Source organism: Serinus canaria, chromosome 3, assembly GCF_022539315.1.
Source record: "Serinus canaria isolate serCan28SL12 chromosome 3, serCan2020, whole genome shotgun sequence".
Lineage (NCBI taxonomy): Eukaryota > Metazoa > Chordata > Aves > Passeriformes > Fringillidae > Serinus > Serinus canaria.
Genome location: NC_066316.1, coordinates 4,087,647 through 4,103,842, shown reverse-complemented (window position 1 = coordinate 4,103,842; position 16,196 = coordinate 4,087,647). Strand labels below are relative to the sequence as shown.

At 40.2% G+C, this 16,196-nt stretch overlaps 1 protein-coding gene across 8 annotated transcripts in view; it reads right to left on the bottom strand.

The window, feature by feature from the left end:
- Window positions 1-16,196, bottom strand: part of CCDC88A (coiled-coil domain containing 88A) — a 71,337-nt gene that overhangs the window by 30,984 nt on the left and 24,157 nt on the right. For all 8 annotated transcript variants that reach the window (XM_050972179.1, XM_050972180.1, XM_050972185.1 and 5 more), the window contains 10 exons: window positions 13,703-13,761; window positions 13,025-13,108; window positions 12,327-12,467; window positions 11,043-11,212; window positions 7,498-7,579; window positions 6,394-6,552; window positions 3,772-3,918; window positions 3,144-3,288; window positions 2,377-2,561; window positions 908-1,045 (listed from right to left, as the gene is read on the bottom strand). In XM_050972179.1, the coding sequence (XP_050828136.1) occupies window positions 908-1,045; window positions 2,377-2,561; window positions 3,144-3,288; window positions 3,772-3,918; window positions 6,394-6,552; window positions 7,498-7,579; window positions 11,043-11,212; window positions 12,327-12,467; window positions 13,025-13,108; window positions 13,703-13,761 (1,310 nt within the window). The remainder of the gene's footprint in view (window positions 1-907; window positions 1,046-2,376; window positions 2,562-3,143; window positions 3,289-3,771; window positions 3,919-6,393; window positions 6,553-7,497; window positions 7,580-11,042; window positions 11,213-12,326; window positions 12,468-13,024; window positions 13,109-13,702; window positions 13,762-16,196) is intronic.

The following is a 16,196-nucleotide window of genomic DNA, read 5'->3' as shown; positions in this document are numbered from 1 at the left end:
GATTTTGGAAGAGACATGGAAGATGCTGTTGACCCATCAGACTTCAGTGTATTATTTTTAAGCAGAAATAGGCCCACTGAAATATCAGTCCTAAAACAAGATAGGTCTGTTTAAATGAATGTAAACCTTCTATGCCAAGCTTCTTTTTTTCACCTCCCTTTTTTCTTCCTTCTGGAATTCCATTTACTAATTAATGGCTTTTAAAAATACTCAGCGTTTTTGGAAATATAATACTCTGTGCTTTAAATTAAACTAAATGGCCATGTCATCAGGAGGCATAAATTGAATTTATAAAAGCCACTGGCAGTTCTAATTCTGAAGGACTCAATTCCTAAATCTGGGAATTCCAGAACTCTTTTTCCTGGTGGCTGCTCTGCAGACACCTCAGGAGGTGCCAGGGTCTATCAGGCACAGGTACATCTTTTACAAAGATTCAGATGCCAGTGTTTGACAGCCACAAATAGATCCAAGAACCCCTCCCAGTGCAGGGCAGAATGATGGAGCTGGACCTCAGGCTGCTGCTGGAATTGCCATCAATACTCCAACATGACTCCAAGCACTGCCAGCTGCCTGGGACCTGCTCTCTTCCTCTGGGAGGTGTCTGGCCTCGCTCCAAAGTTCCCAGTTTTCTCTCCTGGCTCAGCTACAGCCTCCAAGCAGCTCCAGCAGATGCCCACGAAGCTGTGGGAGCGTTACAAACACCACCAAGCTCTAAACTCAGCAGGAAAGCCCCAGCCAGAAATGAGTCACGTCTCTCACTGGCTGCAGCTCCCAGCAAAGCTGTTTTCCTGCAGGAACCTCCTTTTGGCAAATCCACTACATTTCCAATCCCTTTATGTCTGTAAAATCCTCCAAAGGAGAGCAGCAGAGCACAAAGCAGCATTAAAACTTTTGGTTCTGTACTCACTTGTCGCTCGGAGTTCTCTCGAAGTGCTTCAAGTGTCTTTTCAAGCTGGGCTTTTTCTTTCATCAAATCTTTACTCTGATTTTGACTGTTCTGAAGACTTTGTTTCTCTTGGCTAATTTCATTCTCCAGCTCTTCAAGCTGGGAAGAGAAACAAAAGTTTTAAAATGTACTTAAAAATGACAGTCTTAGCTGGGCTGAAGGCACCCTTATAGAAATGAACAAAGAAGCTTAAGGGAAAGAATTAAACAGAATTTTCTAATCTTTAATTGAAACATTAATTTCTTCTGGGAATACATTTACCCCTGGCTCAGAACACTGTATCTATAAAGTACTTTAGTGTAAAGAAAAGGGTCAGATTTTCTCAGGCTCTGGATATTTCCTCAAGCATCTTTTTTTTCTCTTAAAATTCCATTTCAGTGAGATTTATACTGCTCCTCCAAGACTCCTGTAACTTAGTAAGGTTGAATATTGTTTGATCTTACTTAACTATTTCAAGAGATAATTAAGATGATTCCTTGGGAATTAAATATATGGGTTTGTTTTGTCAAGTGTTTCCAAGTTGCAGAGAGCAAAGTTATTTAAAATTTAAAATACCCAAGCATGTTTTCTCTGCCCCATTTAAGTGGTAACAAGTTGACCTGAATGATGTTTGTGTGTTTCTTACACCTATTCCTTTCTTTTGGGCACAGCACAGAGGCTGCTCCAAAAAACCACCAGCTTCTTGGGAATCAGAAAACTTATGGAAGCATGGAATGCAGTAGGGATTTCTTTAATTTTCTTTTTTTAATTCTCTCTTAGCCACTCTAAGAATAGTCTTTCACCTGAAATAGCTGCTGAAGTCAAAGCTATTTCAGGAATTTTAGACATTTCCACTCCACTGTAATTAGCCCCAGCTTCTTTTTCTTTTTTCTAATTTTTATTCTCTATAAATACCACTGACTAAATGATTCTATTTGATACACATCATTTGAGGTGCAAAGTGCTGTAGCTCAGCACAGCTAAACCTGACAAACTCCCCTCTTGAGCTGTTTTATCAATTCCTTGAGCCACCTTCTCCCTCCCTCAGCTAAAATGAGGACACAGGACCAAGTTTTCAGCTCAGACTCATCACTCTCTCTCCACCTCTGCACACACATTTTATTCTGCTCCATAATTACCAAAATTAATGCTCTTCAGTAATCAAAACCACCTTAATTACTCATCATACCCCCAGTATATTATTATTTTTCCCCTCACTGGTCTAAGACCTTTCTGAATAAACTGGTCACACTCTCACATAATAAAAAAGAGAAAAACCTCTTGGAGATGATTTATTTTTTACCATAAACTTACAAACACTGTAACTCCATTTAGACCCTTGTAATGGCTTACCCAAAATAACAGCAATTCACAGAATTATCCTTTAGGAAGAAAATAGCAGAGAACATGAGGCAGCTCTCACACAATCCAAGCACACCCTGACCTTTTACCTTCTTGCTAAGTCTTTGGTTTTCTTTTTCCATTTTCAGAATCCTTGAACTGCTGCCTTCCACAGAGCCCACTGCACTTTGCAGCTCTTCCACAGTCTTCAGCAAACTTTGGTTTTCCATTTCCAGCTTCAGTAACCTGCTGGATGTCAGCTCATTCACCTCATGGCCCAGTGATTTCTGTGGCACTGCAGGAGAAAAACACCATTATTCAAATAAAAGGTGACTTATTAGCCTGAGTTCTTCAGATTCTGCAGTTTTAGAGGATTTAACAGCCTTTGAAGGTCCTCCCAATGCCCTTTTGGTGACCAGAACTGATTAGGATTAGAAATATTAGAAATTAAAATATGTTCTACTCTCCCAGTGTTCTTAATCACAGATTTGTTTCCCACAACTCAGGATGTGTCTCCAAATTCCTCAAGTGCTTTGCACACAATCCAGGTTGTACCCAAGCATGTTACACTGAAGAATCACAATTGTTACCACAGCTCTTCTCCTTAACTTTGAGAAGAGGAAAGCAAGGAGACTCATGACCTGTGCTGCAGAGTACAGAAGTGTAAATGGCACAAGAATGTAATTTCCAGGTATTTATGGGGTTTACACAACTATTTAACTGACCAAGAACCACAAGGACAGACTTCTCATGTAGGCTGTATCTCTGGATACATGAAAATCAGAGGACAACACACTCTGTACTTCAGAAATAAGGACATTTCATTTCCTAATGCTACCCAGCCTCTGAGATTTCAACTTCAATAATTTCTGTTTACCTTCAGAAAGTTCAGTAGTCCTGTTTATCTGCTCCAGCTCCCAGCCAAGATGCAAAGACTCATCCATACTTTGCTTCTGAGCCATTTCTAGGGTCATATTTTCCTCCATGAGCTCCTCAATCTTCTTTCTGTCCATGTCACGCTCCTTGAAAATTATTTCACAGGTAAAACGAAAAGTCTCAACACGTGCAAAGTATTTCATTACTTATATTCTACTGATGTCTGTATTATATTATCTTTATTATGTTGTCACAGGGAAGGGCAAAGTGCTTTTTCTGACTTGCCTAGACACTGAGATGGGGAGGAACTGGGAAAAGTTGGGAGAACTTTGCAGGGGACAGTAAAAGGATGATTACAAAGAACCTCTTCTCCTCGCAACCTACAGCAATCACTCCCAACTCTTCCAAATTTTACTTCTGAATATTAGGAAGCAAAGTGCATGGGGTAAACACAATAGTTAAGTGACAATGGATTCACATTAAAAAAAAAAAAAATCAAACCTATTGCTCTTGAATCTCTGCATTTATTATCACATTCCTCCTCCTCCCTATTTGGAAGGCTTTTATTAAAAAAGGAAATTAAATTCAGTGTGTATCAATTGCCTTTGCCACCCTCCCCTGGCACTCACCATCTCCATGTCATGCAATTTAGCTTTCAGCTGTAAATTCTCCTTTTCCAACTCGTGCAGTTTATCTGAACGAGCTCGGGTCCCCTCTAACTGATCTTCCAACATCGTCTTGGTTTCTAGCAACACTTGATTGTCTTCCTTTAACTCCTGCAAAAATGGATCAACAACAAATCAATCCCAAACCAGAAGCATTCCTGTGTTCATGCAGACATTGATACACATCACAACCAGTTGCAGAAACCTAAACTAAAACTGGGAGCTGTAACAGACTTTTTATAAAAAGCATATTTACAGCAATTCCACATAAATGCAACCTATGAATTTCTGTGAAAATAAAATTTGACATAAATGAAATACTCCCTAAGCCATTAAGAATAAATAAGGTGTTGATAATTATAATTAAACCATCAGAATCACTTTGACTTGGGCTCTGATCAGGTAAGATGTACTGCATGTACAGCCCAAAATTAGGTTTATAGGCCACTGGGCCCAAAGTCAGGCCATGATGCTGAAAATGCACCCACAATCTTAAAATACAACCAGTCACTCTCAAAGGGTCTGAGCAGCTTTAATTTTGGTACACAGAGGATTTTTTTAATAACATCTGATGAAAGTAATGTGTAAAATACTTAATTGGCAATTTTCCTCATGATATCAAGACAAAACTTTTCAAACTTCAGCATAGAGTCAACTGCAAAATCTGAAAAAGGATCACATAAATATCCTTCATACTCCTCCCCACACAAATAATAAGTTAACTCATAATTATTATGAAGCAAACCCAACTAATTAAAATTTATCTGTTTTGAAGAATGCTTGAAATATCTCATAGTTTACAAGCTATGAAAACACATAAAAGATTTTTAGGGGGTTTATTAGTTTAAACATTCTATGAAAATGAAACTTCCACTGTTGTCAAATCCTGTACACTAATCTGTTTTCCTTTACTGACTTTTATACCATATGGCACTTGCCCATCAAATTTGTCATTTACAGACAGAATGATGGCCTGATAAATTCCTGCATCCTGATGTGCCTCCTAAATTACTAACTCATGCCAGAACTCAAAGTTCCCCTTGCCTGGTGGTGGTACATCTTTTTTTAGTGCATTTTATGCCATTGTCCTGTACTCATTTATGTGAACAGCCCTCCTTTCCTCAACACTTGACTTAGAAAATTGCTTTCCCCAAGGAGACCAACAGGAGGAGAAAGGAATGATTATATTTATAGCATTTTTGGAATTAATTCCTCTGTGGGGTTCTCAATCCATCCTTCACAGAGGCTTCCATCTGCCTTGCTAGCTTAGAGCTCTGGTGAACACTGCTGACTTCCACGCCATTACCCATGGAAACAATTCCCAAAAAAATGGAATTTGCCACAAAAACCTGACTGCCATCTCCCAGAGCAAGATACTGCAACCCTTTCTTCTATCCCAACACTTAAATCTCCAAATACACTTTGGAAAAGCCCCAGCCAAGAGAAGAATTGTAGCAGGCCCAGGACCTGCAATGCCACCATGTTCAGCAGCCCAAGATAGGAAATGCTGACTAACAATGACTGGACCTTAGAAGCCCCTGTAAGACTCAAGGTCACCTTACTTTGACCCTTACTATTAGACAATTCCTAAATCCTCTATACCCTATAAAAACTCCTACTTTTGCCCAGCTCAACAGAAGAGCTGTCCCTGAGAACCCTCACAGAAGATTCAATAAAGACATCCCCGTGGAACCTCACACAGCCTTCTCCTTTCTCTCCTGCATCTGCCTAAGGCACCCAGCAAGCAAAGAGCTGCAATCACAAATGAGCTGGTAACACTAGAGCTGGTCTCACCTAAGCTTGCTGAGGTAGCCTGTGGCTGGGGGTCCCGGGCCTTAGCTGCTCAGTGACCCAAAGATGCATTATAAAGTCTCTTTGCCCAGCCTGGCAGTCAAAGGAGGAGTCAGAACTCTTCAGTTCTCATTATCAAGGTTGTTTATTGTTTCCTATCTATAAAATTCTTTCTCTGGCCTGCTGAGGTCCACTCAGCAGGACAGGCAGAGGCACTCTGGCCACCCCTGGGGTGGTGTTATCTTTTTATACTAAAAACTATGTGTATATTATTTATCATAACTTCCCTATACCTATCACCTATGGTAGACAGTGAGCATCTCCTCTAAACTAATAAGTGACAATTTCACTCCTCTAAAAGTGCCAATTTCACAGGAGAAGATGAAGGCCAAGAAGAAGGAGAAAGGCTGGACACGCCCAGATTCCTCCATCTTGCCCTCTGAACCCCCATTGTAAAAACCTCAAAAAATCTATTTTTCTACCTTGTGACAAACTGATTATTCTACTTATACTTTCATGACTTGCAGATCCTCATATAAGGTTGGTAATTTGCTCCATGGGTCATAATCAAAATCCCAGGCGTCTTGAGCTCTGTGCCAGGGTCTCTGAGCCACCTGGCAGGGGTCCTGGCAATCCACGACAGCCAGAGGGATGTCCTGAACTCCGACATGGGGGCTGCTTGGGAGGTCGGACAGGACTGAGCTATCCAGGCTTGCTGCAGCCCACCTGGGATAACCCCAAAACCCGTCAGAGGCCACAGTAAAGAATGGATGATTTCCCCCTGGATTTATTCACCTCCACCCTGGCTTTGTAGAACTCAATGTCATGGAGCCTCTCTTTGTAGCGGCTGACTTCGCTCTCCAGCTTGTCCACGCGGATCGCCTTCTCCCGCAGCGCGTCCAGCTCGTCGCGGTACACCCTGGCAGAGCGCGCGTCCGACAGCAGGTTCATGTTCTGGGACACAGGGAGAGAGACAGCAATGCAGCAGGACTGCACACAGCCTGGCCAGGGGAACAGCTCCTTCAGGGCTTACATTAGGGAATGCAGAGGGGTTTTGTTATTCTGACAATTCAAAGGAAAATGGAATATATTGGACAGGATTGCAGATGGTTGCATTTCCAAGGAAACTGCACTGGGCTTTTTCAAGGACTCACTACAAATATAAATATATTGTGTCACCATGATATATTCTAAAAAATCCTTTTGCCAGGATTTTTTCTCCTGAGAAGCTGAGAAGCTTCAGCTTCTCCCTATTTTGCTGCTTTGGAATGTGACTTGGAGAGTTGGTTATCCCAGCATGTGAATTGTTTTTACTTAACAACCAATCCCAGTCCAGCTGTGTCAGACTCTCTGATCTGTCACAGGTTTTTGTTTTTCATTCTTGTCCAGCCTTCTGATGTCTTCTTTCTCTTTCTTTACTACAGTTTCAGTATATCATCTCATGTCATATCATATCATAAAATAATAAATCAGCCTTCTGAGAACTTGGAGTCAAATTGTCATCTCTCACCTCATCCTGGGAACCTTCACAACACCACAACATATATTGTATATTTATGATGCATTTAAGGTTTTCCCCCTCATTATCACCACACAAAGTATAAAGAAAAAGCAGACAAAACTGGACCAGTTTCATTTTAAGAAGATCCTTTCAGAGGATGCACTGGTGGCAAATTGCTTGAATGAAGAAACAAAAAAAATAGAGAAGAAACACTAACCTAAGTTAGGGCATTTTTTCCCCATCATAATATACCAAATAAAGGAATAAATTCCACAAGGTCAGGTTCACAATACAAACCAAAAAATAAACATGAAAACATACTTAATATCAAAAAAGAGTGGTGAATTATTCTGGTGGTGGCAACTTTTCTTGCAATAATGAAATTATTAAACCCACACCTCTTGCTGAAGTCTCTTCAGTTCAGCTTCCATCTGTTCCAGCTCTTGTTTACAGTCAAGCAGCTGCTCAGTCTTTTCCTCACTTGAAGGAGAAAACACAAACCAGTTAAACATGGCTACAAAACCTGCTAATGATCACCAGGTTTGAGAAGAAAATGCTGAGATTTGTGAGGCTTCCACCTTTAACCCACAATTTCAGGGACATCAGAGTGTAAAATTTAGGGTTGCCATTAAGATTTAGTTATTCTTTTGGTTTTTATTAGAAAAACAAATATTAGATAAAGATCTAATATTTTAAATGTTGTTAAGACTTTTCATAGTGCTTTACATTGTTGTTTTGTACTTATGCAAGGCAGAAAACAGCGTGTAAAATAAGGAATTTTTGCAATAAGGGATTTTGTGTAAAAAACCACAGACATCACAATGAATGTGTACCAGGAGATCCCCATCCAAAACTCAACTCAGAATCATTTCTAATTACACATTCCAAAGGTCCAAATTCTTTCCAGGAGAGCCAGACACTGACCCCTGGTCACAATCAAGTCAAGCCAATTTTAAAAGCACCTTTGTAGCTCTATAATTTTTCCTTTTCTTGCAGAGAAGAATTAAGGGGTTTAGGTGTCTTGACTCAGCTGAAGAAGATACTGCTTAATAAACTCAGTAATTTCATGAAACACACAATGAATTTTAACTTTATGGAAACAACACAGTGTCTGTTGTAGCCTACTCAGAAACCTGTGATAAAAACAAATTGAAATAGAATGCTACAGTTCTTACATGACTCATTCTTAGCTTCCAACTCATTTCCCAATCCTTAAAAATGAGTTTGCTAAACCATGAGTAAGTGCAAAGGAAATATTTCATTCTCTCACAGACAAAGAACACCTGATGTTCAAAATTCAACTGCACCCCAGAAAAAACAGTATTTGCTGTAGAAAAACCTGCCAATATTGAATATCCTTAAAAGATGCAATGCATATTCAAATGTGTTACTGTATTATTCCACATTCTGGAATACAAGTAAGAAACTCAAGTAGAAAAGGGAGAAAGAAGAAAATTTAATGGACTGAAATGTATAATGCCACCTCAAAGCAATCATACCAAAAAAATAGATATGTTTTAGACAAAACTAGAACAGTTGTTTTTAAAAATGAGCCAGTTTCACCATGAATGCTCTTTCTGGAAAAGGTCACTGAGCCTACAAGCACAGGAGGCTCAGCTCTGCACAGCTCAGTGCAACATCCCTGCCACAGCTTTCCCCCTCCAGAGGTGCTCAGAAACCAGGCACAAACACAAATTTATTCCTGATTTCTGTAACTCTTCCATCAGCATCATATTCCTGTTATTGTTCTACATGGGAAAACGCAGAACTCAACACTCAGAAAATGAGGTGTGCAAATTCCATCTTTGGAGTTTCTGTACTCTCTGGTTTGCATCCAACTGAAAAATAATCTTTATAGACCTTTTATAGGAAATTACATCAGCTACACTGCATATTAAACCAGGTATGAAGGTTCACTGCCAAAATCAGATTATAAATAAATTTTACGCTGAGTATTTCTAAGTCTGGAATTAATGTAATTTAAAATTTATCAAATAGACGCAGCATTTAACACTAAACGCTGCAGACAGAAGTTAATTCATCCAAGTCTGGTATTTTAAGATACTGCTACATATAAAGGGAAATTATTTACCAACTGAATTCAAATAAGAGTGCAAAATGTGGACTGTTCTGAGCCATCAGTGTTGCCCTAATTGCACGCTTCAGCTACAGACTGGAGAGGATTGGACTAAATTATACAGAACATACCAGTGTTCACTGTTTAGGCTATCTATTAACTGTCAATCAAACTAATAACAGCAATTTTTTCACTAATTTTCTTGGTGCAGCTGTTTATAGAATATCCTGGGCGGGCTCATGGCAGGAGACACATAATAATACAGACATCAGGAAAAAAGAGCCCCAGCTTTTGTCCTCTGTTCCTCATGCAGACCATGCTGTAGTGGGGGAAGGGGATCCTCTCAGTAAATCAACAAGATCTTTAATCCAGCCAGCTAGAAATCATCCGATCAACAAACTCCGGGAATTGTGACTTATGCTACCAAAAAAAAAATAAAATAAATCTTTATTTATGCTGTTTCTACACAAATTGAATCTCTTCAGATTGAGCATTTGAATTCAGAACACACACTTCACTCTGCTAAAACAACTGACACATTGCTACAGGGAGAAGCAGATTCTCCACAGGTCTGTTATTGATCTTCTCTTTAAATAACTCCTCACTCTGCTCAGATCTGCTCCTTGACTATGAAAACAAAGTGCCCACAGAAACCTACAGAATCAGGAGCAGTTTTCAGGAGCAAGTAAGTGTTGTGCAGACAAGAAATCTTTTACACAGGAACAAAGAGGTGGAAGACAGGAAAGCATTCTAATGGAAATTTTTTGTCCTATCTGCAATGATTTTAAACCATGAATTAACCACAGGTGAGTATTTCTTGTTGGAAACAAGAGGTCACCTAACCATGCTGCTGAGAAGGAATCCCTCCTGCCTCATCCAATGATCACCTGGTTTGAGAACAAAATGCTGAGATTTGTGAGACTTCCACTTTTAATCCATGATTTCAGGGACATCAGTGAATAAAATTTAGGTCAAAACATCATTACGAATACAGAGACAAAAACAGATGAAACACGGTATCTGTCCCATGGGTCCACAAATCTTCTTGTATTACAAAAATACCCTTCCTGGGGAGCAATAACTAAAAAAAAAACATTTGAAAGGACACAGAATTACAGGCTGGGGACAGTGTGGCTGGACAGTGTTCAGGCACAAAGGGACCTGGGGGTGCTGGTCGGCAGCTTAATATGAGCCAGCAGTGTGCCTTGGTGGCCAAGAAGGCCAATGGCTCCTGGCCTGCATTAGGAATTGTGTGGCCAGCAGGAGCAGGGAGGTCATTCTGCCCCTGTACTCGGTGCTGTGAGACCACATCTTTAGTGCTGTGTCCAGTTCTGGGCCCTCAGTTTGGGAAGGATGTTGAGGTGCTTAAGCGCGTCCAGAGGAGGACAACAAGGCTGGTGAGGGGCTTGGAACAAAAACCCTGTGAAGAACGTTTGAGGGAGCTGGGGCTGTTTAGCCTGGAGAAGAGGAGGCTCAGAGGTGACCACATTGTTCTCTGCAACTCCCTGAAGGGAGGCTGTAGAAGGGTGGGGGTTGGTCTCTTCCACTGGGCAGCAACTGACAGAACCAGAGGACACAGTCTCCAGCTATGTCAGTGAAGGGATAGGTTGGATATTAGGAAGAAAATTTTCACCAAAAGAATAACAAAGTACTGGAATGCTCTTCCCAGGGAGGTGGTAGAATCACCATCTCTGGATGTGTTTAAACAAGACTGGACATGGCACTCAGTGCTAGAGTCTAGTTGAGGTGTTAGGGCACAGGTTGGACTCAATGATCTTAGAGGTCTCTTCCAACCTCATGATTCTGTGAATTGGTCTGAAGAGGTCTAGATGTGTGGAAAGGATCTGAGTGTGAATTGGTACTCACAGCTCCTGCCTGAGCCTCCTGATCTTGGCCTTGGCGTCGGCGAGCTCCACGCTGAGGTGCTGCCGGCTCTCGGTGCGCTTCATGCCGGGGGAGCCGCAAGGGGACTGCGCGGCCGAGGCGTGCGGAAGGAACCGGAGACAGTCCCGCTCCTCCGACAGCTCGATGATGGTCTGGGGGGCAGAGCACAGGCAAAAGTCCAGAGAGGCCCTCACAGAGCCACCTCTGGGTGTCATTCATAGCAAACACTGCAATGGCACAACAACCATGGAAAGGCTTTGGCCACTGAGGAAGTCAGAAGTTCTGCCTGCACCTCTATGCCTAAAGCAAAGAGCCACAGCTTTTGAACAGCACCTTCTGCTGTTTTAAACTTGGTTTTTCACTTCATACTTTAAAGCCCAAAAAATGGCCAGTGCTCAGAACAGACAAAGTAATGAAAGGTGTGAATTCCTTAAAACCACCACCTCCTAAAAATAAAGATAGATATTTATCTCTAAACAAAGTCGTGTTCTTCAGCAAGCAGGAGCATCCTTGACAACTGAATAAAGCACCAGATCTACAGGAGAATTCCTTTTTCCCCCTACAAATAAAGGTGTTAGCCAAATATGAACAGCTCTCAGAGTTTAAAGTGTTTTTCCTCTGCTTTGCACAAAGGCATCACCCCCATCCTCTACCCTCTGTTTTAGTCCTAACCAAGGCTGTGATCTGGAAGAACTGTCAAAGGAATATCTGGAATAATTGCAACACTGACACATCCACTCTAGTGAGGGGCAAATTGGGACCACCAAGATGATTCACAACTCTAACTTTTTAGTAAATACAGTTCTGTTCCTTGATTCTAACACAGTGCAACAACTGTGCCTCAAGATAAGCCTGCAAAACCTTCTCTGCTGGTGTGGATTCTGCTTTATCCCCCTAAAACCTGGACAACAGGACATGGGAATAGAACAGCTTTCAGTGACTGGCTTGCAAATTGATGGGTTATTGATTCCTGGTAAATGCAGCTGATACAGCTTTGGATTCTCTGTTTTCAGCTACTGCTGAATGCTGAAGTTGTGTCCCACTTTGGCTACGTGGAAAAGATTACCCCTCATCATTTCTACTTTATCTTTCCTACATTATTTAACAAATATGCACAGAGGAACTCCCTGAAACAATGTTCTGGCAGACAGGAATCCTTGCTTTAACATGTCAGCAGAAAATTAAACTCTTAAGTTATAAAAATCCTGAGCTGCATTATCTCAAAAAAAGAAGATTTCTTGTATTTCTCTTAAGCCACATCCATACCTCTGAGTGCTCATCTCTTTCATCTATAAGCCTTTTTAAATGCAATGCCATATTTTTCAGGAGAGGCTCAACATACTCTTGTGTCAGCACAATGACATCCATCCACTGCAGGTCAAACACATTTTCCTGATTATGAGTTACCTACATGGGGTGAAATGGAAGAGAAAAAAACATCCTCTTGAAATTTTAAGAGTAGAAAGGAAGCACAAAAAAAAAATAAAGCTGTAACTCTACATGTTAAATTTTCTGGATAAGGTATGAAAAAACCTTTAAAATATATTTAATTGTATGTAAAGGAAGAGGATTTTTGTCTATCTGGAAGCAGCACCTTGTCCTTCTGGTGACAATAACATTATAAATTACTCACCACATACATCTGATTGGAATTATATTTTATAAAGAAATTGCATATAAAGATTTCACTAAACTAAATTTGCTGTATGTAACTAAGAAATCCATGAAGCAACAAACTTGCTTTCTGGTACTGCTCTAAAAATAAAACCCAAAAATGCTCAATCATTAAATCTTTTTGTGAATCAAGTGAAAAAATAAAGCCTTTTTTGCTTACTGCAACCACTCAATATGCAAATCACATATGTGATTTACTTGCCATTGAACACGTGCAGCTCCCCCTCCTGCAATACAGTATTCCATCTCAAAAAATCCCCAAAATTAAAAGCAAAAACCCCCCAAAATACCTCCTGAATATGGGCTGCAACAGCTGCTCTGGTATCAAAATCCAGACTTTGGATTCTTTCAATAAATTCTTCTTTTTTCTGACACTAAAAATAGAGACATCTATTTTATACACATTTATATGCATAATTGCAAGTATTTTCATTCCTCTTTTGCATTTCTTAAGAGCTAAAACTTATAAAGCTGACATTGCAATGGCCACATGACTAAATTATTATCCAATCATTCTGGTGACCAGTAAATCCGTGGTTCATGCCACGTTACAGCAATTATAGCTTTCAACACTAATTAAATGATACAAGGAAAATCAAATTGAAATGGTACAAGGAAGAGGTTTCTTAAAATTGCTACTTATTGAAATTCTGTGAGAGTTCATTAAAAACATGAAACAGGGCAGTGAGTTAATTTTCAGCACTTTACCATTTGCTCCCTTTCTTTACAGTATCAGCTAAATTAATACTACTGAAATTAATAACCCATTATGATGGTATTGGAGGCATTTGTGCAGTAACAGGTGCAGGGTTGTAGCCATTTAATTAAAAATCAGAATATTCCAATTTTTCAGGGAGTGCAGTTGTACCACCAAAGGAAGAAGGTTTATACTACCCCAAGTATTAAAATAGTAAGAAAACAGATCAGTAATTCAAAAGTTTCATGGAGACAAACACAATTAAACTCACCTGAACTGCACAACCAAGCAAAAGCAGGAGGAGCTTTTTTACTTCTTCAGTACCTGGCTCTGAGAAGAAAACAACAAAGAATGGTAGCTGTAAAATTGTACTTAGAGCTTATGCCCCTATACCTCAGAAAACAGGAGGTTTTCTTGTTATTTCCATATCATTTTTGTAAACCTAGTTTAGAAAAGAACCAGAGGAGCTTTCAGCTCAGTCTTTTTTGCCATTTAACTGCTGACTTCCAGAGTTTCCAAACACCTTAACAGCCACAATTTCAAATGGAAAAAAAAAAAACCGGCCCTTCAAAAAGCAAAACTTCAGAGTGACATTTTTAGAAGTGCTTTGGAGACCTACAACCAAGTTTTCAATGGTAATCTAAGGTCTCTCAAGATAGTTACAAAAATGCTTAAATTATCTGCTGCTCCCAAGATGGAAGAGTTTAGGTGACAAGTTCATTTCAATTCTTTACAAAGCTGTATTAGATATTCATCTGCACATCCAAAAAACCAAATGTATTTCCAAATCTGGCCTTAAGCATCTTAATTTCCTAAAGAAGCTTAAGTTAAAGAACTCTGTTTACAGATTAACAAAAATGTTTCTTACTTTTTACACTGACAATGTCCTCATCTTGCTAAATATAGAAATATATTCTAAATCTAGAACATAAATGCCATGAAGCAAATGCTTCAAGGATGACAAAACAGTTTAGGCATTGACTCAAGCTGCTGCTTTTGGAGGGAGCAACATAATGTGTATGATCCCAATGATCATGGAATATTGCAGTTTTTCAAGAGGTTTCTCAGGCAGATAAATCCATTACAAAAGACATAGACTCAAATGGGAGATTTCAGTCATTGATTCAGACTTCTGGTATCCCAAAGGCTCAAGCTGTGAAGTCTTTTATGGAGAAATAGAAAAAGCATCACGGAATGTGTTTCACCAGAAGCTGCTTCAGCTGAAGAGGGGGAATTCCACCTGGCTTTCTGTCTTATCAATAAAGGTTAACAGGAATACTGCACCAGGAGAATGCAGCTTATAGCCTGCATTCTCTTACCCCAGTAAATCAATCACACTGTCTTAATTTTTAAGCAATCCCTAAGCTCCTCTTCACTCTTCATCTCCTGACTGCCTTTCAAACACCTCTCTGAATATTGATTCCTTGTCTCTGCCCCACGTTCCCTGAAGGAACAGGGCAAAATACTAAACCACCTCAGCTTCCCTCATCTTCTGTTCTTCTTCCTTTTACTCCATCAGAAACACAGAAATAGATGATTCTGTTTTACACCCTTCAACTTGCTGCTCAACTTTGTCCTTCCCTCCCTGTGTCACTGTTTGAGCTTCCCTGTGCTCACCCTTATCCCTGACTTTCACACCCTCTGCAGCCTTCCATCCTCCCCTGCCCTGCTCCCTCAGGAACATGAACTTTCATCTTTCCCCTTCCCCTTTGCCTCACCATTATCCCTCTGTAATTTAATTTAACATTTACAGTCCCAGGCTGTAGCTCTCCTCCAGTTTTCTCCTCCAACTGCCTTCCTGCCAATCAGCTCAGGAAATATTTCCTGATAAAATCCCTACTGACCTGTTTTACCAAACCTCACCTCCAGCCTTCTCCATGCATCTTCCTCCATGAGCCAACTGCCTCTGGTAGCTGCTCCTGCCATCTGCAATTTGGCACCTTCTGGGATTTCTCTACTTATCATTCCCTAAGTGCAAAAACTGGGAAACATCCCTGTGAAAAATCACACCTCCAAGCCTAAGTTTTAGTGGACCAAATCCAAGTCTTTATCAGGGAAATGACTTTTAATCTGGGGCTTGCCATGATGCAACCAGATTTACACAGCAAGTTGTCTCCAAAGATCTCTGAGGTTTCATTTCCCTGCAGCTGCCCAAAAAAAGCTTAAAAATCCATGTAGGGATGAGATCCTCTTCCAAGCTGACACAGCAAGAGCAGCCCTAACTTTCAAAGGAGAAAGGTTCTAGACAGAACCCAGAAGAACAGGTCTATATTCTAGTTCAGACCAAACTCTGTGATTGAACTCCAGCAGGGAGCTGAAACACCTTTGAAAATGTTGTTCAAGCATAACAATTTTTTGAAATATGAGTGCTACACTACAGAAAAGCCCAAATTTTCTCACAAATCCAACAAAATCCCCACAGAAGAGCAAAGCACACACCAGCAGAGCTGCCAAACCACAGATCCCAAAACACAGAGACAACTCCTTAAAAATGACCAAACCATAAAATTGAATGTATACAACTGAATGCAGTATTATCTCTGTGGGGTTTGATAGTGCATGTATAATGAAATGTCATCTTATACTACACAGTATTGTCAAAACATTTCCTCTCAGTATTTTGAACAGAATAAAAAATGTCACTACAAAACAATACTATGAGCTGGGGTTTTTTCAATCTGTTTTTCCAATAAATCTGGTTTCTAGGCAAATCCATGGAGTCTTTTGAAAACCTTCAGAGAGTCTGGAATCAAAATTAGAAAAGC